Source organism: Panthera tigris, chromosome C2 (assembly GCF_018350195.1).
Source record: "Panthera tigris isolate Pti1 chromosome C2, P.tigris_Pti1_mat1.1, whole genome shotgun sequence".
Lineage (NCBI taxonomy): Eukaryota > Metazoa > Chordata > Mammalia > Carnivora > Felidae > Panthera > Panthera tigris.
The window spans coordinates 129,047,956-129,073,491 of NC_056668.1; the positions used below are offsets into that span (position 1 = coordinate 129,047,956).

Sequence of the window (25,536 nt, forward strand, 5' to 3'; positions counted from 1 at the left end):
GATGTGCTTCTAAGAAAACAAAAAAAAACCAAGCCCCCCTCTAGTCTTGCCAAAGGAATGGAACCAGAGTTTGATCAAGCCTCTAGATGCAAAGAGCAGAGGAAAAAGTTGAATTGCACTAGGAATGTGTGATCAGTAACCTCAAGACTGGGAAAACCAACCAACGGCTTCAGGGCCTTCAACAAAGTTATAGGGAAAAGGCAGATGGAAAGGGAGCCACAAGATTTAAAAAGACTCAAAAATATATTAACAGAAGGAAAAATGCAAGACCAAACCCTAGGAATGTACACTTGGGTGATAAACTACAAAGGAACACAAGGAAGCGTAAGACAAGTGGTCCTTTTTTTTTTTTTTTTTAAGTGGTCACTTTCAAGAAGAAGGGAGTGGCTGTGATTTTGATGGGGGCACATGAAGGGGCTTCTGGAGAGGCTGGCAAAGTTCTTGACATAGATGGTAGTTTCAAGGGTGATTTGCCTTTTAATGACGAATTTGTTCAGCGAGATTTTCTGTAGTTGTGTTTTGGTTTACAGTAAAAAATGTTTAAAAACAAAACAGAAAAAAAAAAACCACCTCTCAGTTTTCCTAGTTACATACTGCTTCAGATTGCTGCTGTGTTAGGATCATGGCTCAGGACAGACTTTGGTGTCAGGTCTAAGTAGTTTTGATTTCTGACTCTGTTACTTACTAGTTGTGTGACTTTTGCTAAGTTGCTTTGCCTCTCTGAGCCCATGTTCTTCACCTGGAAGATAAGAATTTTATCAGTATCAAGCCCATAGGTTTGTTCTGAGGATTAAATGAGACTACGTATGTATGAGTTTACAGGATGTTTGGCATACAGCCTATGTTCAGTAAGAATGAGCTATTACTTAACTATCAGTGATTGTGAATTAATTTAAATAGCCCTTTAAATATCATAAATACAATATTTATGTTCTCCTAGTACTTAAAGGAAATATATTAATTTGTGCTCTTCCATACCACCTACTCCTAAATTAGCTGTTACAATTTCTTTTAGAGAACATATTTTTATGACAAGTATTGCCTAGAAACTAAAACCACAGTTGTATATTAAAATATGTGCATGGGTATATTACTCTATAACCTTTGAGAGATGATGCAAAAGTCTGAATTAGAGACTTATCGGGGGAGTAAGTCTCCATTACACTCTGCTTACACATCAACTATGGAATAAACTTGGCTCTTGCTTTCAAAGGCAATGTGGAGGTGTGGGTGTTTCCTCATTCTTTAAGAAGTGTTTGTATTCTTTACAGGTTTTCATTTTCTTGTAGTTTATGATCATACTAGGAGACCTATGTGCTGAGATCTGTATTATTTGAAATATGCTCTCACTTTAAATTTCTCTCGCTTTAAAAAACGTTGAAATTAATGTGTCTCACCCATTAGAGTAATACTAGCCTCACCCATTCCTGAATTATTAAATAGAAAATAAATGAAACGCTAGTTTCTGGAAATTCAGATGTGGCTGAAATATTACCAAAGGGCATTGGGAATGATCAGATGTGTCAACGTAGTTGTCTGGATGAGGAGCTGTGAACGCGAGGGAGCGTTTGTGTTTATTCCTAGTACTAGATCTGTCTTAGAAAAAAGCAGGAGATCCTCAAAGGGAAACATTAAATTAGAACAAATATATCTCATTAACAAAGCAGTCAATTCCCTTTATTTTTAAAATTTTATGTACACATATGAATGATCTGTATAATGTACATTCAATATAGAAAGCTTTATATATTTGATACTGTATAGAACATTTCACAATTACACTAATCTCTTACATAACATCTTGACATCCGTTTTTAAATTTTTTTGCACAAGCTCCTTTTTCATTCAATTTGGTAAAGTCAGTTATACATACCGACATGTACTGTGAGCTCTCAGAAGGTTAATGATTGGGGAGAGGATACCGGGGAACAGGCACGAGGATGAAGCCTACTAGTGTTGGACGGTGGAGGGGGACAGCCACAGGGACTCGATGCAGGAGAGGGAAACACTGTCTTCCGGGGACAAGTGACCTAGTCCAATTTCTGTAGATTGCAGTTCAACCCCACAGTCACGCTAATTCAAAAAAAAAAACATTATAAAAACTAGGAAGAAAGTTTTGTCTTTTTGATTCACAGTCTTGTAAACAGATACAAAGGAACAGAATGTGCTTACATACATCAAGAAAAAAAACTTCTGTACCCACTTAGGCTGATCCACAGAGTGCTTTCTTACAACGTGATACAATTAGAATCACTGACTTTTTTTCCTAAATAAAAATATATTTATAGAAAAAGGAATAACACTGTCATGAAACCAGGAGAAAGGCAGTAAGAGTTTGTTTCAACGTATCAGCTGGAGGAATGTGGACTGGGCACTGGCCTGTCAGCATTTACTGTCTCTCACAAAGGTGTCAACTCTGATAGCCAAGGTCGCCTGCCTCGTGGTCTACGGGAGGCGGCAGGTTGGACATGACTGACGAGGATGTCCCTGCAGTAAGGTAGCCAGCAACTCCAGGTCCTGCAAGAAAGAAAGGAAAACACACACCTTCTAGAGAGCAGAGTCGTGTAAAAACACCTTTATAAGAAGGTCAGAAGCTAGTCAAGTACCTGATCACACACTTTAACAGACAACTACCCAGTGCCATTTTCAAGCTATGTCTTTATCATATGACAAAGTTAAAAATCATTTCAAAATTGGTACTGGACAGCAACACTGGTGTGAAAACATGGAAAATTGGCCCTTCTCAATTCTGGGAATTCAATGCTTCAAAAAATTCTGGGCACTGAAGGATAGCTATGTCAAATGGAAAATAAAAAAAAAAAGAACAAGTAGAGGAAGGAAACTCCATACTAAGCCCATCCAAAAGTCATACTTGATAAAATGCCAAGAAAAACCTTTATCAACATTCAAGTTAACCTACTTTCATTTGGTGCGAAGAAATGCTGTTATAGCTAGTAACACCAAATGAACAAGGGCTGCTACACTGACAGCTCTACAAAAGGAAGGCTCTGGACATTTGTCACAGGTCAAAACAAGAATGCTATGGAAAAAGATATCAATATTTTCGTTTTATAGGTCTTCCTTGATTCTAAGAGTCTCTACTGCATAGAAATGCTACATATGCCAGCATTTATCAAGATGTGTCCTACAAGCATTGTAGATAATGGCTTTAGCCCTCCAGTTTATCGTAAACATTGCAGAGACCATTACATCCCAGAAGCACTGCACAAACTGTACAGAGTACTTGCAAGAGACATTGTAGCATAATACCACAAACTGAGCAATACTCTTAGCTGAAACCGTAGGAAATAAGGCAAACAGCTAAGGAACATCAAGGGTTAGAACTAGAAAGGCAGTGGGAGCGGCATGCATTTAGCAAAATGATTCTCTACCTGCTTCAGAGAGCTACACAGAAGTTAGCAAGCTGCCTGGCAGAGCGGATCTAAAGCCCGCTCCTGAGGTGAAGGGGGCTGCTGCCAGTTAGAAGGGAAGGAGAGACACCTGAGGGGAAAAAAGAAATATAAGCAGCAAGGGAAGTTATAAGGAAATGCAAACAGCAGAGCAGTTTGATGAAGGCTGAGGCGTAACAGGGACTAATGTAGGACAAATGGGGCACAATTCAGATTGTTTCACGTTACAAGCACTTGTATCCAGGACGTGAAATGGCTTACACCACTGAGTGAACACTGCATCTCATATGTAATTATACAGCCAGACACAGTTCCACCTGTGTGAGCTGTAACACGCACACTCGGAACCTTGAACTTATAAACGTTGGAAAAAGGATCTTCCCTTTTTAAGGCACTGTAAGGCCTACATCTACCAACTCCTGCCTTCTGCCAAGCAGGGTGCCAGGCCTTCCACAGACAGCTCAGAAGACCACCGGCTCAACCTACCCCCTCTGACAAGGCAGTTGGGAGCTACAGCACCACACTGTTCACATCACTTCCCACCAACCTATCAACCTTTGAACCCTAGGCAGCGGCAGGATTACCACAGATCGATTAAGTGGGTCTCACCAAAGATAGAAGCTGTAAGAATAACCCCCCCAAACACCCTGGACTGGTCAATTTCCCAAGCACTTCCAATGTTGGACTCATCTTGGCCACATCAAATGAGGAGATGACGAGACCAAATATGAATGCTACATATAGAAAACAGACTAAGGCTATTGTTCTTCAACTGCATGCGGAGGCACCTTGGGACAAACTCACAGGGGTGCTGCTAGATATTTTACGTCGGAGAGAAACACAGCAACATCTGCTGGATGCCACATAGCCACTTTCAAGTTGTTTGGACCTAATACTTCAACTTAGCTATTAGGTTATTTCTTTTGGCCTAGCAGTAGATGAAAAAATCATTAAGACATTAAAGGCATTGTGAACTGAGAAAAGTTTGGGAACTTCTGGGCTAAAATTAAATTGAGACATGATAGGCTTAGAAGAATCATCCACAATAGACCAAATTCCAGCCCCACCATTTGCCACTTTAGGAAAAGACAAACAAATTCCTGGGTATTTCTGTTAATAAGTCTGAAATGCTCTTTCTCTCACACCTCTGGCTTCTCTTTTAGAAGGTGTCTGGTTAGGATGAGGACAGAGCAGTTGTGTTCTCCAGAGAAAGGTGGGAGGAGAGAGCAGGAGCTGCCAGAAATGGGGCACGTGGCAGTAACGTGCAAGGCTGCCAGACTTGAGAATGAGAAAAGACGGAAAATTAACAAAGAACCCCGCAAAATGGAATTGCCTGCAACGATAGAGCAGTGGAAAGAGCATGGGCTTTGTTAAAAATGAACGTGAGAGTCTCAGGAGGGAAAACAAAAGCAGGAAGCTCTGCCTCAGCGTCAGTGTCCTATAGTAAACTGATGAGCTCAGGGAATCTTTCCCAACATCACTCACATCATATAGTCTTGGGACAGGTGGACAAAGAACAACACAAGGTGGAAAAAAAATCCTAACTCGTAGAGAACTGATGGACCTGTATGAAGAGAGACCTTAGAATTGCATCCACCCCCCTTTAATGACCTTAGGAAGCCAAATTAACTATGTGACATGCCTCTAATATAAATATATACAGGGGTGTGTGTGTATGAAGTTCATCTCCATATTCCAATTAAGTGTGTGTGTGGCGGGGGGGGTACACAAAGCTCTTCGTCATCAATTCCCACTCCTACAACCATGTTTCCCTTGCCCTGCTTCTCTTCCTTTCCCTCTTGTTCCTTCTTTCTCTATACTGATTTTCTAGGTGAGGTAATTGGAGGATTTTCCCTGCTAAAATTGTTTTTACAGGGCCTTGAACTTCTCACCAACATGCCCTTCTAGAACCTAACAAATAGCTAAGTAACTAACGCCCAGGTCAATGAAAACATAGCTTGTCTGCATTGTAGGTAAAACTGCATTAGACAGTTTAGGTAAGTTTTTATCATAAAACAAAACAAGTATGCCAGGCAAAGAACCTATGGAACCAGGTGGCCTCTTCTCAATTCATCTACAAGGAGCAATCTCGCCTAGGACATTTTATCCATACTCCCAATCCTGAGATGTGACTGAATGATATCTGCTCAGCAGCCAGGGTAAAGAAAATAATTATCGTATTTTTGGTCATTCTTATCCTACTTTGAAAGAGTAATTAACTTTCCTCTATCTTTCACCATCTCCTAAACAAAATCTACTTGCCAAACTTACCATCAGTATTTTAGAAAAATGGTTAGTGAAGTGTGTTTTCACAGCACCTTATTTCATTTGCACATTGGGCACAATTAGAATCTCCTCCAGGCTGAGCACAGGGTGGGGTAAATCCTAATCAATTAAAGTTCCAACTCAATGCAACACTGTATACATTCCAAGGAGTTCCGCTAATGCGACTTTACCATTATTAGAATAACTTGTACCTTTTATCAAACACATGACACACAATACAAAGCATCAACGGAACAGCTCAAACACAAAAAAGAAAACATTTGACAACCTAAACAATGAGTAGACAATTCAAAAGGTAGTGCTCTCTTTAAATAGTCCTTTCAAAACAAGGAGAGCTGATGGGAAAATCTTCTCAAACAACTAACATTTCAACAAAAGAACATCCCAGATTGATGATGTGCTAAGAACTAGACAATTTCCGGGCCAACAGAGCTCAGGGCTAGTCCAGACTGTCCCACGTAGTCGTGCCTACAGGCTTCAGGGGGGCCTGCAGAACGGCCAGAGCAACACCAGGATGTGTCCAAGTTGGGATTTATACCATCTCCCCTTTGACCAGCTTTGTACAGAACCTGCTGCCCTGAGTGCGCCCAAAGGAGGATGTAAAGAAATTTGTAAATCCCAGCTTTTCTTCTTCCCCAACCCTCTTCCATCCCCTACAGCTCATCACAGCTCCTTCTCACAACTCCTTCAGAAGCTACCCCAGGGATCCAAGTAAAAGGAAAGGCACAGACAGGAACCCTTCAAATCCCTGTACATTTTTCTATAGTTATTAGCAAATATGGATGGGGCGAGGACCTAAAGATTTCTGAAGGAAATTAGTCTCTAAAGATAAATCCCTATCTCTTCTGTATTCTAACCACAGACTTTGTGACCCACATCCCATTACTAAGTCAAGGACCATCTAAAGTCTTCTATTGCATCAAGTCAATGAACACTAAGCACAATGCAGAACACAACAAATTAGAAAGGTGTCCCTGTAGAAAAGCTTATAATCTACATCTTTCTATTCTTCAAGGCCAAACTTTTAAGTAGCTATTCTTAGCTGGAAAAAACATAAGGCAGACTTCCCAGTCACAACATCCTTATACAAGGTAATTAACGTAATGCCACAAAAAGGTGGTATTACATAAACTTTTGGAAAACGAGTCTAAAGAAGTTTTTAGTGTGCCTATTATAGAACATACTCTTATTTAGAAGCTACTGCTTCACCTCAAATTTCAAAGAGAGATACGAGATAGCCAAAGACCATTTTCTAGGTATTTCTTTCCACAGAAATCACAGGACAGGCACATGGGAAAGTTAGAAGGGAACCGTAGGACACTGCTCTTAATGTACATGCAGGGATGGGCAATCAAAGCACCGTGTGTTTACAAATGTTAAGGCTCTGCTGTATGCTAATTTGGATGTAAATTAAAAAAAATAAAACGAGTTAAAACAAAAACAAATGTTAGGGCTCTGCTTATAAATTTTAGTGGATTAATATTAAATGGTCACAGTGAGGAAGCAAGCAGTAGTGCCACAACAGACTAAAATTAAAACCAGGCAAAATATTCTCTGAAGTCCCCATTTTTAAGTACTCAAGATTTATAAACTTTAGTTTTAAAGTTATACTAAAGTACAAACTTTAGTCTTCATGATTTATAAACTTCTACACCAGCAATCGGGATTACTCAAAAAGTTACACTGGCATAAAATCCAGTGGGTACTGTTTTTTTCTCTCAATTTACCTACATCAGCTCTGGTAAGAGGAGGATGCAGAGCTGATTTTTGTTTACATATATACCACACTCAGGCAGATGGCAAAAACCACCTGTTATTCTTAAGGTTAATTTCAAACTGAAAACTTTTATACCAGAGACTATATTTCATCTTCGGATATACCAAAAGAATGGTAAGACTTTCTTTTTAAATAGAAGCCAATATGAAAATATTGGAAAATTATTATGCAATTAGTGTGTCAAATGGACAAATGTCCTGAGCTTCAAAAACATACTATCTTTTGAACCCTAGACACTAAAATTCCCTTTCCCTTTATGGTACATACTTCTTCCTACAAAAGGACAAATTGTATATGTTTTATAAAACTACAGATTAATTACTGGAAACTTAGAAGAAAAATATTTCACAGATGAATGTACATATTTGGAGTTCCAATCTGTTATTTTGACAGAAATGGAAAATATCATACGCTATCATGTTTCTAATACTGATATTTCTGAATAGGTATTTCTCTAATCTTTTTACACGTTCAAGATAAACATTTCAACAGTCATGCTCCAAATATAACCTATGACACCATCAATTCATTGGGTCAAAACCGAGCAAAGTTCACGTTTCAGTCAGCACACATTCAACACATTAGCAGTTGGCATTTGCCCAGGGCTAACCCCAGAGGTCCACCACATGCTCACAGGACCTCCAAGACAGGTGGCTAGTAGCTTAGGAAGACACTATAAATGCTATTTCAGTTTAATCAGGGCAACAGGAAGGTGGCTTCTGCCATATGTTTCAGAGTAACCAATTAGGTGTGGATTACCTGTGAGGTATCCTGCTGTTTGTGACTCAGAAATAAACAAATCGTGTTTCTGATCTTTGAAGGCACTCCAGACTGAAGAACGAGACAAGATTTCATTCACCTAGAGAAGTAAAACAAACTCTTTGAACATAATGAATTTAAGTTAGCCTCATTACTGAGGACTGGGTGTTGGAAGAAGAACCAAAGAGAAAAAGCAAACTTCCAAGACAAAAGGAAAGTCAGCCGAGGAAAGATCCAAAGATGGAGCAAGACCTAGCATTCCTTAAATGCTCTATGCCAGGCACAGGGACAGAGACATCTCGTGAAACCAGATCCAAAGAAGGCCCTAAGTCAGGCTTCCTTCTAAAATTGGACACTATTATTTGAACTTATAATTTACTGGCTTGTTTGTTATTTGGGCAGAAAGATTTTCTTGTGATAGTAACAACTGGCTGACAGTGTGGCATGACCTCATGAAGTTATTCCCAAGGAAGGGGTCTAGGGAGAAGATGCTATAAACTCAAGCTAAAACTTAAAGCAGTCTTGGGGCGCCTAGGTGGCTTAGTCGGTTGAGCGACTGACTCTTGATTTTGGCTCGGGTCATGATATTGCAGTTTCTGAGTTCGAGCCCTGCGTTGGGCTCTGTGCTAACACTGTGGAGGCCGCTTGTAGTTCTCCTTCCCTCTCTCTCTGCCCCTACCCAACTTGTGCATGTGCACTCTCTCTCTCAAAATAAACTTTAAAAAAATAAATAAACTTTAAAAAATTATGGGTTGTGACCTATTAGAAGTTTATGAAATCGATGAAGAGGGTTTAATCAGCATGCTTGAGGAAATAGGTTAATATAGAAAGCATCAGAATTCACATGTAAAATGGGTGAACACTCATATTTGATGTATATACATGTAAGTACAAATAACGTGTGTGTAAAGTATACTGGACTAAGACCAAAGACATTTTTGTGTGATACAGATTAAAAAAAGTTTAGGAAATTCCAACTTAGAGGCTTTCACATATCAACATTCAGATCACATATTGATTGGGTACCTCATGTGGAGGCATAATGGGACACAAAGATGTGAGATGGTCTCTGTCTCTGAAGCGCTCACAGTCTAGTCTAGCAGGGGAAGACACTGCCAGATAATTTGGTGGCAGGCATTAAAGATATATGTAGGGCCACACAAGCCCAGGAGGCTCCCTGTTGTAACCTTGGAATCACTACTGGAAGTAATTACTTGTGAAGGTGGTGGGGGATCTGCTAGTTTGGAAACTATCACACCAGTTTCCTCCCCTTGAAATCGGAAGATGGATGTCAGGGTTACTTGCCTAATTTCATCAAGAGGAATCCTGAGGTAGGTTGAGGATAAGACAACTGCCTGCCTAGAGTACCTCTGCTTGGCAAGTTCAGAACACCCATAAAAAAGCCCCCAAATACTTCAAATATCCTCAATAATCCTCAACACTTCAAATCTCAATAATATTAAATTGTTCAAATGGTGATACTGATAGAATGGGCAACGGCATAAAAATGTTTCTTTAGTTAGACTTTACACAAAGACAATGGAATCACTAAAAGAAAACTTTAAGTCAATTTAAACCTATGAAAGAACATGAGTAGGTAGTAACACTCCAAGTGTCTATCACTGAATGAATGTATAAATTGTGGCATATACATACAGGAATACTTCAGCCATAAAAAGGAATGAAGCACTGATACATGCTCTAACATGATGAACCTCGAAAACATGCTGACAGAAGCCAGACATCATGTATTGTATGATTCCATTTATATGAAATATTCAGAATAAGTGAATTCACAGACAACAAAGTGGTGGCTGCCAGAGGCTGAGGAAAGGGACAAATGGGAAGTAATTGATTAATGGGTACAGATGTTTCTTTTGGGGTGATAAAAATGTTTTGGAACAGATAAGGTGGTGGTTGCATAACATTGTTAATATACTAAACACAAATTAATCGCTCACTTTAAAATGGTTAATTTTATGTTGTGTAAATTTCACCTTAATTAAATAAACACAGAGCGAGAGAGCATTAGATAATGCTGGACAGTAACAATGAATGAGGAACTCCTCAGAAGCAACAAGAATAAAACCAAAGAGGAAAATTGAATTACTGGGCTGTCTTGAAATCAGCATATGTATGTAGCTGACACACATTGTTAAGTGTTAATAAATAAAGGTGATAAAACTAAAACAATGTTCCAAAATGGCATAATGGGATTGTTAATAAATGTGGTTATCACTATCTAGCAACACATGCTAGAACTGAACATTAACCTTAACCAGCTTTAAATGCTCATTGAATTTCAGCATTTTTCTTCCTGAAATGTACGACATACCATCAGCATTCAAAAAAAGAATCCCCCCAAGTCACTACTTGAGTCTATGAGGAGAGGTGCAGAGATCACCCATGGCCAAGACCCTTGGTTTGGAGAATACCCTGTCATAGCCAGCAAATCAAAGTCACCCCTGTGTAGACTCACCTGTTCTCCATGCTGCAGGCTTCGAGTCATGGCCTTGAGAGCTTTAACAATCTGAGCTTTAGTGGCTGCTGGGCTGTCAAGATTTTCAAGACCAATGCCTTCAAGTAATTTTAAGAGGTATGGGACCAGATCTACTTTCAGGGCCTAGAAGAAAATATAAAGCATACCATAAACATGCTGAAAAAAATGTAAATCATACACTGAAGAAACAATTTCACTCCCAGAACCATACCCGGAAGACAACCTCCTGTCTTTCATTTTAACATAGATGAAGATTTCTTTTACAGATCTAATAATAATGACACTTTTTTTTTTAACTTTTTTTTTTAATGTTTATTTATTTTTGACAGAGAGAGACAGCATGAGCAGGTGAGGGGCAGTGACAGAGGGAGACTCAGAATCCCAAGCAGGCTCCAGGCTCTGAGCTGTCAGCACAGAGCCTGACGTGGGGCTCGAACTCACAGACTGCGAGATCATGACATGAGCCGAAGTCAGATGCTCAACTGACTGAGCCACCCAGGCGCCCCAATGACACTCTTATTTAAGAAGATTTTATTTCATGCCATCAACTGTTCTAAATGTTACAGACTAGAAACATCTAGTTGTGTCATTACACATCACAACATGTAATGACATAGGCACTACTATTATTACTGATGGAAAAAATCAATGCACAGAGGGTGAAACCTGTTGACAGGTAACAGGCAGCAATGCAATCTCTATCTGGAACTACAAAGTGCAGAACATGAGCTTTTAGCCACTATACTGGGCTGCCTCTTCTATGACACTATAGTAATGGGCACAAAATTTAAAGTATCTTAATATTTTTTTCACATTTTCTTAAAACATCAACTTTTGCATTTACCATACATTTCCTGTCAGTCTTAAAAAGGCTAGTTAACATTCTGGTATTGCATAACTTTCAATACCCACGCTAAAACTCAGAGGGAAGAGATGGAAGTAACTAACATTTAGTGAGTATACCTCCCTTTATAGATACCGTTCTCCTAACAGCCCTGTGAGGGAGTTAGAATTTTACTTCACAGATGAAGAATCTGAATGTAAGTTTGTGAGTCATGCCTGAGGTTACAGAGCCATCAAGTGGTAGCACCAGCTCAAGCTGTTTCTAATACAACTCCTCTCTCCAGCCAATTATAAGTCTGAACTTCAGGGCATCCAAATACCTCCTTGAGATGTACCCAGTACTTCTGAACTGCCTAAATAAGGGATGGGAATAGGAGACGGGGGAGGAAAAGGGGCTGGGAGAATAGGAGGACCAGATACAAAAATGCAGGGCCTTGTACTGAGGCTAAGGATGTCAGCTGTCACTTTGTTATCTGGTGGTAATGGGAAACCAATGAAGGGTTTTTAAAATGAACAGTAACCCAGTTAGAGTTATATTTTAGGAAGATCAGTTTTGTGATAGTTTTTGTTCCTTCAGTGTCTGTCTACACTACATTCATACCCACCAAGTCTTATTTTCATTAGGTGGGTAGTCTCTTTGAAAAAAAAAAACAACAACAAAAAAAAACAGTAGAAATCTTGGCATGTTCTTAAACATGACTTCAGAATCAAGGAATCACTAAACAAAGTGAATCTTTCCAAAGATAATGAAACAAATTTGACAAAGCAAGCTAAGAATAAATGCTTAGCAGAAAACCAAAATTCAAAACTTAAATATCACAAAAGTACTCTGAAGTTGGTTAAGATTCCTGACAGCTGGCCCACCTTTCTCAGTGTGTGTGTGTATGCATGCATGCATATATATATATATATATATATATAGGCATGTGCCTGTCTGTATATAAAATATAAAATCATCCATGCATTAACCCACAAATGATCTCTTTACCAAACCTATGTCAGAGAAACCAAATCAGTGCTAAACAAGTGAAAATCTATTTGCCTGGGTATGTTTGTTTTCCTGAAACAGTACTGAATCTAGAAAGTCACTTACTTGTGCTACTAATTCATTCTGCTCCTTCTGAAACATTCGATTAATTGCTTCACAGGCTAAACCAACAGTATCTGGTCGTTTTTTCATCCCATTCATCAGTGGGCCAATGGTGTCCAAAGATGCCATGGCTCGAACACACAGCTAAGTGTCCGAAAAAAGAAGTAAATACAATAAACACAGTAAATACAATAATAAAATATATGAAAAACCTACATTCAGCTCAAGTTTAATAATGAACTCAAATTCAGTCTCCTGTTAATTACATCATTTAAACTAGTTTAAGAGTTGCTACAATACCACTGGTTCACATGCAGAAAGGCACATGGTAGGAAGCGGATGTGTACTGCAATGTACATTAATCACAAAGAGGGAACATAAATAAATTCCAAATTTGTAAGCTACTAACTGGATTTATCACTACCTCATTTTCAGACAGGGCATGGATAATGCGGATGGCACTCTTAGGAATGGCATTGTTCCTATGATTCATTGCCTGGATCACTTTGGGGAGGTGGCCCAATGGTGGGACCTGGTCAGCCAGCTGAGGCTGTGCATTGAAGAGACATACTGTTGCCATTGTCAAAGTTTCCAAAGTTTCTCCCTAGAGGGTATAAAACAAAGAAACAAACTATAAAATACTGACAAAGTTAAGTCCTAAACATCCCTGGAAACTATTTGGTGTTCTACCCTAGAGATCTACAAGTTCTACGTGCTGACTTTTTAAAACCGATTCACAAATCCTAAGAAAACAACTATCTTCCCATCTTGAAAAAAGGCATGAATTCAAAGTCAAAGGACTTTAAGAATGTGATCTTTTTTTAATGTTTATTTATTTTTGAGAGAGAGAGAGAGAGAGAGAGAGAGAGAGCGAGCAGGAGAGGGGCAGAGAGAGAGAGAGAGAGGGAGACACAGAATCTAAAGCAACCTCCAGTCTCCGAGCTGTCAGCACAGAACCCCACACAGGGCTCAACCCCACAAACCATGAGATCATGACATGAGGTGAAGTCAGATGCTTAACTGACTGAGCCACCCAGGCGACGCAAGAATGTGTTCTCTTAATTAATCTAAGCAGTCTTTCACTGGGCCAGGTCACATCTCATTTCTGTTGCAGGTTTGAGAGAGAATCTCCCAAAAGTTATTACCAGAAAGTTTTAGTCAGTGTTATAAAAATTTCAGTATCAGGGAACATCAATAGTTCATGAGAATGCAGAAGTCATGAAATGGGTATCCTAGTTCTATTAAAAATCCTATTGAAAAAAAATCCTATTGAACTGGTTTGGCTGCCATAATGCACTTTCTATTGTGGATTGCAAAAAACCTGTAACTTATCCCATTTTATCAGACGTGTACACCCACAGCATCTGAAACAAACATGGAAATTGGGATGGGCCCCAAAGCCAAGGTGATAGGGGAGGAAAATGCTGTGTTTTCCCCTAAGTTTCTGCTTTTTGAAGATTTTTTTTTTTTTTTTTTAGGAATCTATTTACGTAGCAAAAATCCTAGTAAACAGAAAATGAGACTGAAAAGTTATGTACATAAACATTTGGCAAAATAATAATACTTTTTTTTAAGTTGTGCTAAGCTAATGATAGTAACTAGTAATTTCTAGGTACTTGACATGTGCCAGACGTTACTCTAAGTACTCTCCATATGTCAAAACTCACTAAAACCTCAGCCTTAGGGACAGGTGTCGTGATCCTTCCATAAATGAGGCAGACCACGAAGTACTGTTCAAGGTTACAGAGCCAATCAGTGGTGAAGCTGGTACTGGGATCCGGGACCATCTAATAACACAGCTTGGGCTCTTTATTACCTTGTTCCATAGTCAGCCTGTTTAATACAGCCAACAGTCACGTACCTCAATTATTTTTACTCTAAAGGTTTAAATAACAAAACCTTATATAGTATAAGGCTACTTTCTCACTCCTGCTTACCTTGTAGCCTCTGCCTTTGAACACAGATACTAGGTTCACTCTCCTATCAATGTCTTTCACAAGGGTCACATATGGAAGGCTGAGTGAAGTACACTAGCAGGACACACTTCTAGGGGAGCACCGAATGTTTGTGTTTTTCCTTAAACTAATATAACCATTGGAGATGAAGTTGCAGATACCTTCTTTTAGAGCCTCTATACTTGCCAGAGATAGCAATTTGTCAATATAGACATCTCCAACTTTGGTTCAGAAATAACCATGTTCACTTTTGAACATGCCCCAAAAATAAGATGAATCGGCATATCTGAATTTGAACCTGGCTGCTGTATTGAAAAAAGTAACCAATTCTTAATGTATGGGCCATGAGGATGGTGTTTTAACAGAAATCCCATCAGTATATTTAGCAAACTACTGGAAATGTTTTGCTGATGGCTGAAGCTTACATGAGGATTGTTCTTCTCCAGGAGCTCAGTTAATTTTTCTAATAGTGCAATAAGGAATTCTCTAGGCTTTCTTAGAACCCACGCTGGCTGTGCAATAAAGATTCTCAAGAAAACTCCTCCAACAGCAAGTTCACCCTCTGCTTCTCCAAACACCACAGCAAAATCTTCAGGCAACTTTAAAGAAAGAAAGAATCATAATCAAGTCACTTAATCCTTAGTCATACATGACACAAAAAATGCAAATCCCATTAAATAGTCATTAATATAATCAAATTATATACTTTTGTATAATCCCTTAATAAATTTCAAAAAAGGTACTTTGATTACTTACTTAAAAAGTGAATATTCCTAAATTTAAAACGTGACTTCCCAGGGGAATTCTTAAGTGTCTTAATGACAAAGTGTCTAACAGTTATCAAACTGACGCAGTAGGAATTAAAAAACAACAGCAAACAGCAAACTAAAAATACAATAAAATGTAGAATTCCTTCCTCTGAATAAAAGTATATTTTACCTTCCAATTTACATCAGGGTTATCTCGCTGATTTTTAAAGTGCCTTGGGGAAAAAAAAAAGTGAGAGGGTAGAATATCAAACTTCAGTCACAAAATGCACATTCATCAATTGTTAGAATAAATATTAGAGAGGTGATGGACAAATGGGAAACATTTGTCCTTTTTGGCGATTTACCTGAAGGCGTTACTTACTCTAGCATCATTTCTCTAACTGTTGTAGACACTTTATCTCTGGAGCTATCATTCCAAATTAACTCAGGATTTTCATGAGTTCCTTCAAAAATATGTACAGCAGCTTCAGGGTTGTCTCTCATGGCATCCATGAAAACGCTTGGTAGAAATTTCATTAGCGTAATGCGGACCTACAGCAGGGGGATTGAGAGAGAAAAGAGATCTACTGGTGTCGGGTGTGTTCTGTATTTCTCTAGGATATGATACCTGTTGTATTTTGTGGTGTGGCTGATCTGGGCCGTAACTATTATCCAAAGTTCTGGAGTGGGAGAAGGGATCCACCCTAGTTTATGCAAGGGTAACTTTAACAAGACTTCCTACTTACCTATGCAGTTTCACTTCATCTCGGTCTCACATTTAAGATACCTGAAGAAATTCAATACTGCTGACCCATGTAGTGTCTAGGGCACACCTTGCTGGATCATGCCTTGCACATACTGTTCCTTCTTCCCAGAATACCCTTATTCTGGTATTCCAGGCCTGTCCCCCCAACCCTGCCCCATGCTCCCTGCCTTTGCAAACACATTTTTCTCATTTTTTCTCACAAAGTGGCCTTTGTGTCTTTCAAGTCTTTTTTAGTGTATTTATTTTGCTATACTATGTTTTTATATTATACTGTGGCTTTTTCTGAAAAGGACTTAAAATGCAGCTTTAAAAATAATACAGGGGTGCCTGGCTGGCTCAGTTGGTAGAGCATGTACCTGTTGATCTCAGGGTCATAAGTTCGAGTCTCACATTGGGTGTAGTGATTACGTTAAAAAAAAGCAGTAAAAATAATACATCCAAAACACACACACACACACACACACACACACACACACACACACACACAAACTGAAAATTACACTGAGGCATTATAATAGAGGGAAAAGGAAGGTTGGGAAGTTTTCTACTGAGGTCTTCACTTGGTTTTCTCTCCTTTATATCACTCAAGCCTGTGCTCAAACTCATCCTCTGGAAAGTTTCCCTGACCTGGTCTGTCTCACTCATTGCTTGTATTCTCAGGCCCTGGCATGAGAGTCAAAAACTTATTTGAATGAAGACTAATATAAAGCCAGCCACAAAGGAAATAAAATAATTTTCTATAATTGACAGTGATATACTACACATTCAACGTAGTAAATTTATACTACAAATTTAGTTCTGAACTTGCTAGGCACCCAAGAACTAAAGGAAACTATCAGTTACATAATAGAGAACATCCACCAGGAATTATTTCACTTTTTTTTTTAAATGAATAAGTTTATTTTTAAAAATAAAATAAAAAGTAGATTTTTCAACTTACTAAATTTTAAGAAGTATCTATAGAACCAAATGTCTTGGCAATGCAGGATACTAATTGTCCTTCAATGTCTTTTATTTATTTTACTTTCTATAATTTATTTTTTTATAATTTACAACCAAGTTAGTCAGCATATGGTGTAGATTCCTTAACGCCCCTTACCCATTTAGCCCATCCCCCCCTCCCACAATCCCTACAGCAACCATGTTTGTTCTCTACATTTAAGAGTCTCTTATGTTTTGTCCCGTTTTTATATTACTTTTTATTCCTTTCCCTTATGTTCATCTGTTTTGTACCTTAAAGTCCTCATATGAGTGAAGTTATATGATATTTGTCTTTCTCTAATTTCGCTTAGCATAATACCCTCCAGTTCCATCCACATAGTTGCAAATGGCAAGATTTCATTCTTTTTGATTCCTGAGTCATACTCCATTGTGTGTGTGTGCGCGCGTATATATATATATATACGCGCGCACACACACGTTATACATACATACCACACCTTCTTTATTCATCCATCGTTGGACATCTGGGCTCTTTCAATAATTTGGCTACTGTCAATGGCGCTGCTATAAAACACTGGAGTGCATGAGTTCCTTCAAAACAGCACACCTGTATCCCTTGGATAAATACCTAGTAGTGCAATTGCTGTGTCATAGAGTAGTTTTAATTTTTTGAGAACTTCCATGCTGTTTTCCAGAGTGGCTGTACCAGTTTGCAATCCCACCAGCAGTGCAAGAGGGTACCCGTTTCTCTACATCCTCGCCAGCATATGTAGTCTCCTGATTTGTTCATTTTAGCCACTCTGACCAGTGTGAGGTGGTATGTAAGTGTGGCTTTGATTTGTATTTCCCTGATGAAGAGTGACATTGAGCATCGTTTCATGTGTCTGTTGGCCATCTGGATGTCTTCTTTGGAAAAGTGTCTATTCATGTCTTCTGCTCATTTCTTTACTGGATTATCTGTTTTTTGGGTGTTAAGTTTGATAAGTTCTTTATAGATTTTGGATACTAACCCTTTATCTGATAGGTTGTTTGCAAATATCTTCTTCTTCCGTCGGTTGCCTTTTAGTTTTGCTGATTATTTCTTTCACTGTGCAGAAGATTTTTATTTTGATGAGGTCCCAATAGTTCATTTTTGCTTTGGTTTCCCTTGCCTCCAGAGATGTGTTGAGTAAGAAGCTGCTGCAGCCAAGGTCAGAGAGGTTTTTGCCTGCTTTCTCCTCGAGGATTTTGATGGCTTCCTGTCTTATGTTTAGGTCTTTCACGCATTTTGAGTTTATTTTTGTGTATGGTGTAAAAAAGTGGTCCAGGTTCATTCTTCTGCATGTCACTGTCCAGTTTTTCTAACACCATTGACTGAAGAGACTGTCTTTATTGCATTGGATAGTCTTTCCTGCTTTGTCAAAGATTAATTGGCCATAAGTTTGTGGGTCCATTTCTGGGTTCTCTATTCTGTTCCATTGATCTGAGTGTCTGTTTTTGTGCCATATTTCACTCTTCTTGATCATGACAGAATTCAATTAGAAAGCAACCACTCACTGATATTAAACATGTAAGTAAAACAATTTCCGTAATGCAAATTCTTTGACTATAAGCCTTCAAAGTTATGTCCAAGTTACTTAGTTATTTGGCACACAAATTAGGGTTGGCACACAAAAGCCAAATTTGGCCTGCCACTGTTTTTGTATGTAAAGGTTTACTGAAACACTGACACAACCATTTACACAGTTACTATCTATGGCTGCTTTCCTGTTACAAGGGCACAGCTGAGTATTTGTGAAAGAAATCGGATGACCCAAAAAGGATAAAATATTTTTTACGTGGTCCTTTATAGAAAAGTTTACTGGTCCCACCCCTACCTCACACCATGTACAAAAATTAATTCAAATGGATCTAGGATATAAATCCAAGAACTAAAACTATAAAACTCTAGTAGGAGGAAACACAGCCATAAATATTTATAACCTTGGAATAGGCAATGATTTCTTAGATATAAGATCAAAAGCACAAGCTACAGGGGGCACATGGATGGCTCAGCTGGTTAAGCAACTGAGTCCTGACTTCCATTCAGGTCATGCTCTCATTCATGGTTATGAGTTTGAGCCCTGTGTCAGGCTCTGTGCTGGCAGCACGGGGACTCCTTGAGATTCTCTTCTCTCTCCCTCTCTCTCTGCTCTTTTCCCACTTGCTCACACACCCTCTTCTCTCTCAAAATAAATACACTTAAAAAAAAAAGAGAGAGACTGAACTTTACCAAAATTGAAAACTTTTGTACTTCAACAAAAGGCACCATGAAGAAAAACAGAATGACATTCATGGAATGAGAGAATATTTGCATATCATATATCTGGTAAGGACTGCATCCACAATATATAAAGAACAATTATAACTCAATAGTAAAAAGACAAATGACCCAATTAAGGGATAAGCAAAAGATGTGAACCAACAGACATTTCTCTAAAAAAGATGTACAAACAGCCAATAAGCACATGAAAAGATACTAAACATCATTAGTCACCAGAGAAATGCAAATCAAAATCATGACATACCATTTCACACCCACTAGGATGGCTGTAATCAAAAAAGGTATCTAAAAACAAATGTTAGGGGCGCCTGGGTGGCTCAGTTGGTTAAGCGGCCGACTTCGGCTCAGGTCATGATCTCACGGTCCGTGAGTTCAAGCCCCGCATCGGGCTCTGTGCTGACAGCTCAGAGCCTGGAGCCTGTTTCAGATTCTATGTCTCCCTCTCTCTGACCCTCCCCCGTTCATGCTCTGTCTCTGTCTCAAAAATAAATAAACGTTAAAAAAAAAAATTAAAAAAAAAAAATAAAAACAAACGTTAGATAAGATGTAGAGAAATGAGAACCCTCATAACTGCTGGTGGGAATGTAAAATGGTGCAGCCATTTTGGAAAACAGTTTGACAATTCCTCGAAAAATTAAATAAATGTTACCCTTTGATCCACAAATTCCACTCTCAGAGACATAAAAATACATACCCACATGAAAACTCCTACACAAATGTTCACAGTCACATTATTCAGAACAACCAAAAGGTAGGAACAATTCACGTCTATCAAGTGATACATGGAAAAGCAAAGTGGTATACCTATACGATGGAATATTATTTGGCAATAAAGTACTGATACTTGCAATAATGTTATAAATTTGAAAACATGCTAAGCGATAGAACCCAGTCACGAAAGAACACATATTGTCAGATTTCATTTACATGAAATGCAAATGCTCAGAATAGACAAATCTAGAATTTAAGTTAGCAGTTGCCAGGTGCTAGAAAGAGTGACTGCTAAAGGCAACAGGTTTTCTTCCTGGGTTAATGAAAACTGACTGTGGTTACCCAATCTGTAAATATAATACAACCATTGAATTGTACACTTTACATGGGTGAACTGTATGGTATATCAATTCTATCTCAATAAAGCTGCTAACCAAAAGGGAAAAAAATTTACTGACCCCAGTTCTAAAATATCTTCCTGCAAATCATTCAATTAAGGAGATGTTACTTGTATTGTTCCTATACAAAAAGTTTAAGTATAAATATATTCACTTGATAAAATTTGTCCCTCATATGGTTGAATTTTTTTTTTAATGTTTATTCATTTTTGAGAGAGACAGAGTGTGAGGGCTCAAACCCATGAACTATGAGATCATGACCTGAGCCAAAATTGGGTGTTCAACGGATCAAGCCACCCAGGAGCCCCTGTCCCTCATGTATTTCAAAGGTCAAAAGATACTGAACAGCTCAAAGTCAACTTCAGTATTTATTTTAAACACCTAAAATGTTATCTAAAACACTGTACTACACAACTCTAGCTTTAAGAAAGCTCAAGTATTAGGGGCGCCTGGCTGGCTCAGTAGGTGGAGCATGCATCTGCTGATCTCAGGGTAAGCCCCATCTTGGGTACAGAGATTACTTAAAAATAAAATCTTAAAATTAATTACTTAATTTAAAAAGAGGGTGCTTTGGTGGCTCAGTCAGTTAAGTGTCCGACTCTTGATTTCAGCTCAGGTCATGACCTCACAGTTTGGTTTGTGAGTTTGAGCCCCACATTGGGCTCTGTGCTGATGGCACGAAGCCTGCTTGGGATTCTCTGTCTCCCTCTTTCTCTGCCCCTCCTTGCCCCTGCTTGTGCGCCCTCTCTCAAAAGTAAATAAACACTAAAAAAAGATTCTCTCTCTCCCTCCACTCCTCCCCCCCGTGAGCATGCTCTTTCTCTCTCAAAACAAATTAACTACCAATACTCATACTTTTGTGGGCCCTTTCAATAGACATCCAAATGTAATCCCCCTCAGTTCATCAACCCTTGGGATGAGAGACTATTAACTTTATTCCCAAAGTAAAGCTGTTTCAGGCCCTGTGACACATTCTCAACATCTAGAGAGGAGACCAAACACACACACACAACACACACACTAAATCCAGATTACTTCACTGATGCAAAATCAGACTCCAGGAGTGAGGGCTCAGGAGCCTTTATTTCAAGACACATTTCACTGAGGTGCTGCTTCATGGGCTGGCACAGACAACGCTTCAGTGAGCACTACTTCTTTTCAAACTAAGTTAATAATAGAAGAAGACTGACTACACCTATGTCTGGACAAATTCTCTTTAGAAGTACTGTTTTAACAGGTTCCTGCTCTACAAACTGGACCATGATTCCAAAAATCATCTGGTCACCTCCAGACTGTGGATGAAAAGATCTCCCTGCAGAGTGGAGAGGCTGTTACACTCACATGCCTGTATGGACTTACTTCCTGAGGGCTGTGTATCCTTACTAACACAGATGTGGTGGAGTGGGTAAGAACATAGATCACCATCTCCCCTTCACTAGCTGCTGCTACACAGACCAATCCTGACAGTGTCAAACTCTAACTTAATTATCTTGTCATAACTTACATATACTTTTGTTCTTTCTTCAAGGAAGTTAAACAGTTTATCACCATAATCCAACACACTCTTAAGACTTCTCATTTCCAATTCAGACTTCTCCAACTGTAACTCTTCTCAAAGTAGTAATACAGAGCAACAATTCCAAGTATGCCAATCCTCCAACTTTCATATCAAATCATATCCTCATCTTCAACGTCATACTTTGGTAAACTTCATGAAATCGGTATCAACGTAACAGATTTAACAATCAATTTCTTTCTAAAGACCCATTTTGTGCTCACCTTTGGACCTATTAGTTTGTCTGCGGTCATTTTAGCAAAAAGTTCTGCTGTTTGGGCTCGAACCTGTGGATGTGTTGAATTGCAGAACATATCTAATAAGTAAATCAAAGCTCCTATGAAGGAAAAAAAAAAAAGATTAGCATTTATACTATAAAGAATAGGACTTGTCTGATTAGTTGAATTCATTTTCAACTTCATTTCAACTTAATGCAGTTTGATTTTTTTTTTTTTTTAATTGTAAGCCCTCCAAAGCATTCTTCTAGTTTATCAGACTACACATAACAGTTCAAAATAAGCTTCATCATCACTGAGCAGGACTAGATGAGAAAGCCCTCATACAGTACCTTTTGCCATTGCTTCTTTGATTATTTTTGTACTTGAGGTCAAAGCATAAAGAGTTTCCAGAACAAGCTGACGACCTGCAGGGTAAGAGACATTTCAAGGAATGCATTATCATCACATTAGCTGACATTTATTGGGCATCAATTCTGTGCCAGGCACTGACCCAAGTGTTCTACAGAAGGTATCATACTTAAATCTCCACAATAATCAGTGACTTCAAACAATGTAAAATTACACTGAATGAAGAATGTTACAGAATTCATAGTTTGAAAGTGTAATTTTATATTTTTATCTCATTTAATCTTACAGGTAAAGTAGCTGACACCTAGAAATCTCAGCCTACTCTGCTGTCATTTCTATTTTGGACTTAATTATCTGTCTTCCACTGTTTACTAAGGGACTTTAAATACATGAAATGTTTACTTAGCCTCCCTCTGTCCCCTCCAAAGACTTGTTTTCCTTTGAAACTATGTTTAAACAGGGGTGCATTTTCAATGATGTATTGTTGCTTCTCTTAGGAACCCCCTTCTGAATGTTTGTTCTCCTGTATGTGAACACAGCCCAGCCCAGTGACCAGCTTTTATTGTTGCTTCAGTGTCAGCCTCATCCTTTGCAGCCTCCACCCTCCTTGCCAGCTCTTTACACCCCTTTGGGCACCTGTCTATCCTTGCTATTTGACTCTAGGAGAGTGAAATCTAATAGCCCCTAGAGTCAAAAAGCAATAAAAAAAAAGAAAAACCGACTACAAATAACCTGCAAATGACTTTCAAAAGCTGTCATTTTAGAGAACTATTTCAAATGTCATTTATTAAAGAAAACAAAATTATTGAATCAAAATTCGACTCCATTCGAGTCACTGCATATAAAAGAAACACCTAAAGTGTGCAAGATACCAAGGCATCCATTAAATGAATGAGACAGGTTCTTGCTCTCACAGAGGAAGACAGGTATGAGCCAAGAGTGACATGGGTTCCAAGAGGCTGGCAAAGAACTGAGTAATGTTCTGTTAGTGGTGATGTTGGAGTCATAGTGCAATGGTCTTTGAAAAGCAGTCTCAAGGTTGATTCAAGCACAAATACACACGATGTTAGACAACGGCACAATTTAAGAGGAGCCTATATTAGTGCAGGCTGTGTTGAAGAAATAAGATAGGTATATTTTTAAAAACTAATCTCATACAGGAATGCAGGACTGAACTCTAAGCTGAAAACAAGGTAATTTTCATCTTAAGCACTTTTTTCCTGTCATCCAAGACCAATGATGTTTCTTTATAAACCGTGCGTCAATTCTCAATTACTTACATATATATCATCCTCAGAAAACTGAAAAGCCCAGTTATTTTTCTTTACTTTTTGACCTCTCTCACCTCCAACTTTCGAAATGGAAAATACAAAACAGTTTTATTATTTATGTATAACATAGTTAGGAAGACAACTTTAATATAAAAAATACCACTTAAGAGATTCCAAAGTAAACATAGCTGTGTTTTGTCAGAAGTTTTATATTATCTATGTAACTGCTCCCTCTACAGGTTGGCCATGCTGTGGTTTTCAAAATTCCATTCATGAATATATATACATACTTGATGGCAATGAATGTAGAAGAGCCAATAAATTGGACAAAACCATTGATTCAGCAATATTGTTGACACAATCTTGGTTAGATGTCACTATATTCACAACCTGAAAATTAAATCAACAGGATATTAAGAGTTTGGAAAATAATTTTGGACCTAAATCAAATTAAGTCAGACCTAAATAAATTTGAGGCTTCACAAAAGTGAAAAAAACGTTTAGAGGACAAAATAGTTTATTTTCTTTTCCTGGTTATTTATTTGTTTGAAGAAGAGAGAGAGAACAAGCAGGGGAGGGGCAGAGAGAGAGAGAGAGAGAGAGAGAGAGAGAGAGAGAGAGAATCCCAAGCAGGCTCTGCAATGTCAGTGCAAAGCCCAATGCAGGGCTTGAACTCACAAACTGAGAAAATGACCTGAGCTGAGCTGAAATCAAGAGTCGGAGCCTTAACCGACTGAGCCACCCAGGTAACCCGCAAAATATTTTTTAACAGTTTGATTTTAAAAGAATGTCTTTATTACTTTGATCTTTTGAGAAATAACTTAAAATGTTAATGCTCGTATATATATTATGTACTTTAGCTTCCTATTAATTTAGAAATAAATACTGAACAAAAGAAATATTTTAGCACCAATTCAAAATCTTGAGGTTATTAAGAAGTCTTTGATGCTATACTGGTTCATGCAATGTTTTCCAATCACAAAACTGGGGACGGGAGTGGTTAGGAAGATAACAACCCTCACTAAATAAACATTAAAAAATATTAAAAAAAAAAAAAAGGATGAACTCTCAAGTCTAACTTTTATAGTAAAGATCAATTTTGCTTCACTTGAACCATGTGGTCAACCAACAGATCTTAGATTTAATAATGTTCATTTAAAAAGTTACAAGGTACATGGAGGAATTAAGTAGAGGAACATGCTTAAGATTTTTTGACCAATTCAACTTGTATTATTTTATTAAAAATCTTTAAACCAAAATGCAATCTAAGAACACGTTTTACAAATAATTTAGAAACTGCTCATAAACCTGTTACAGCAGTATTCTTTACAAGTTGTGTTACAAAATGATCCTGGGAGGGGCGCCTGGGTGGCTCAGTCGGTTAAGCATCCGACTTCAGCTCAGGTCACGATCTCGAGGTCCGTGAGTTCGAGCCCCGCGTCGGGCTCTGGGCTGATGGCTCAGAACCTGGAGCCTGCTTCCGATTCTGTGTCTCCCTCTCTCTCTGCCCCTCCCCTGTTCATGCTCTGTCTCTCTCTGTCCCAAAAATAAATAAACGTTAAAAAAAAAATTTTTTTTTAATTAAAAAAAAAAATGATCCTGGGAGCTTACTCTGGGTTGCCTAGACCATAAGCC

General features: G+C 38.4%; 1 protein-coding gene across 2 annotated transcripts in view; it reads right to left on the minus strand.

Annotated features, from left to right (window-relative positions):
- Positions 1 to 1,650: 1,650 nt before the first annotated feature.
- The window catches only part of DNAJC13 (DnaJ heat shock protein family (Hsp40) member C13), a 124,875-nt gene continuing 100,989 nt past the window's right edge, over positions 1,651 to 25,536 (minus strand). For both annotated transcript variants that reach the window (XM_042956644.1, XM_007087386.2), the window contains 11 exons: positions 24,192 to 24,291; positions 22,612 to 22,686; positions 22,268 to 22,380; positions 15,752 to 15,921; positions 15,560 to 15,602; positions 15,046 to 15,219; positions 13,090 to 13,269; positions 12,669 to 12,809; positions 10,712 to 10,855; positions 8,233 to 8,332; positions 1,651 to 2,517 (listed from right to left, as the gene is read on the minus strand). In XM_042956644.1, coding sequence (XP_042812578.1) covers positions 2,411 to 2,517; positions 8,233 to 8,332; positions 10,712 to 10,855; positions 12,669 to 12,809; positions 13,090 to 13,269; positions 15,046 to 15,219; positions 15,560 to 15,602; positions 15,752 to 15,921; positions 22,268 to 22,380; positions 22,612 to 22,686; positions 24,192 to 24,291 — 1,347 coding nt within the window. In that variant the 3' untranslated portion in view covers positions 1,651 to 2,410. The remainder of the gene's footprint in view (positions 2,518 to 8,232; positions 8,333 to 10,711; positions 10,856 to 12,668; positions 12,810 to 13,089; positions 13,270 to 15,045; positions 15,220 to 15,559; positions 15,603 to 15,751; positions 15,922 to 22,267; positions 22,381 to 22,611; positions 22,687 to 24,191; positions 24,292 to 25,536) is intronic.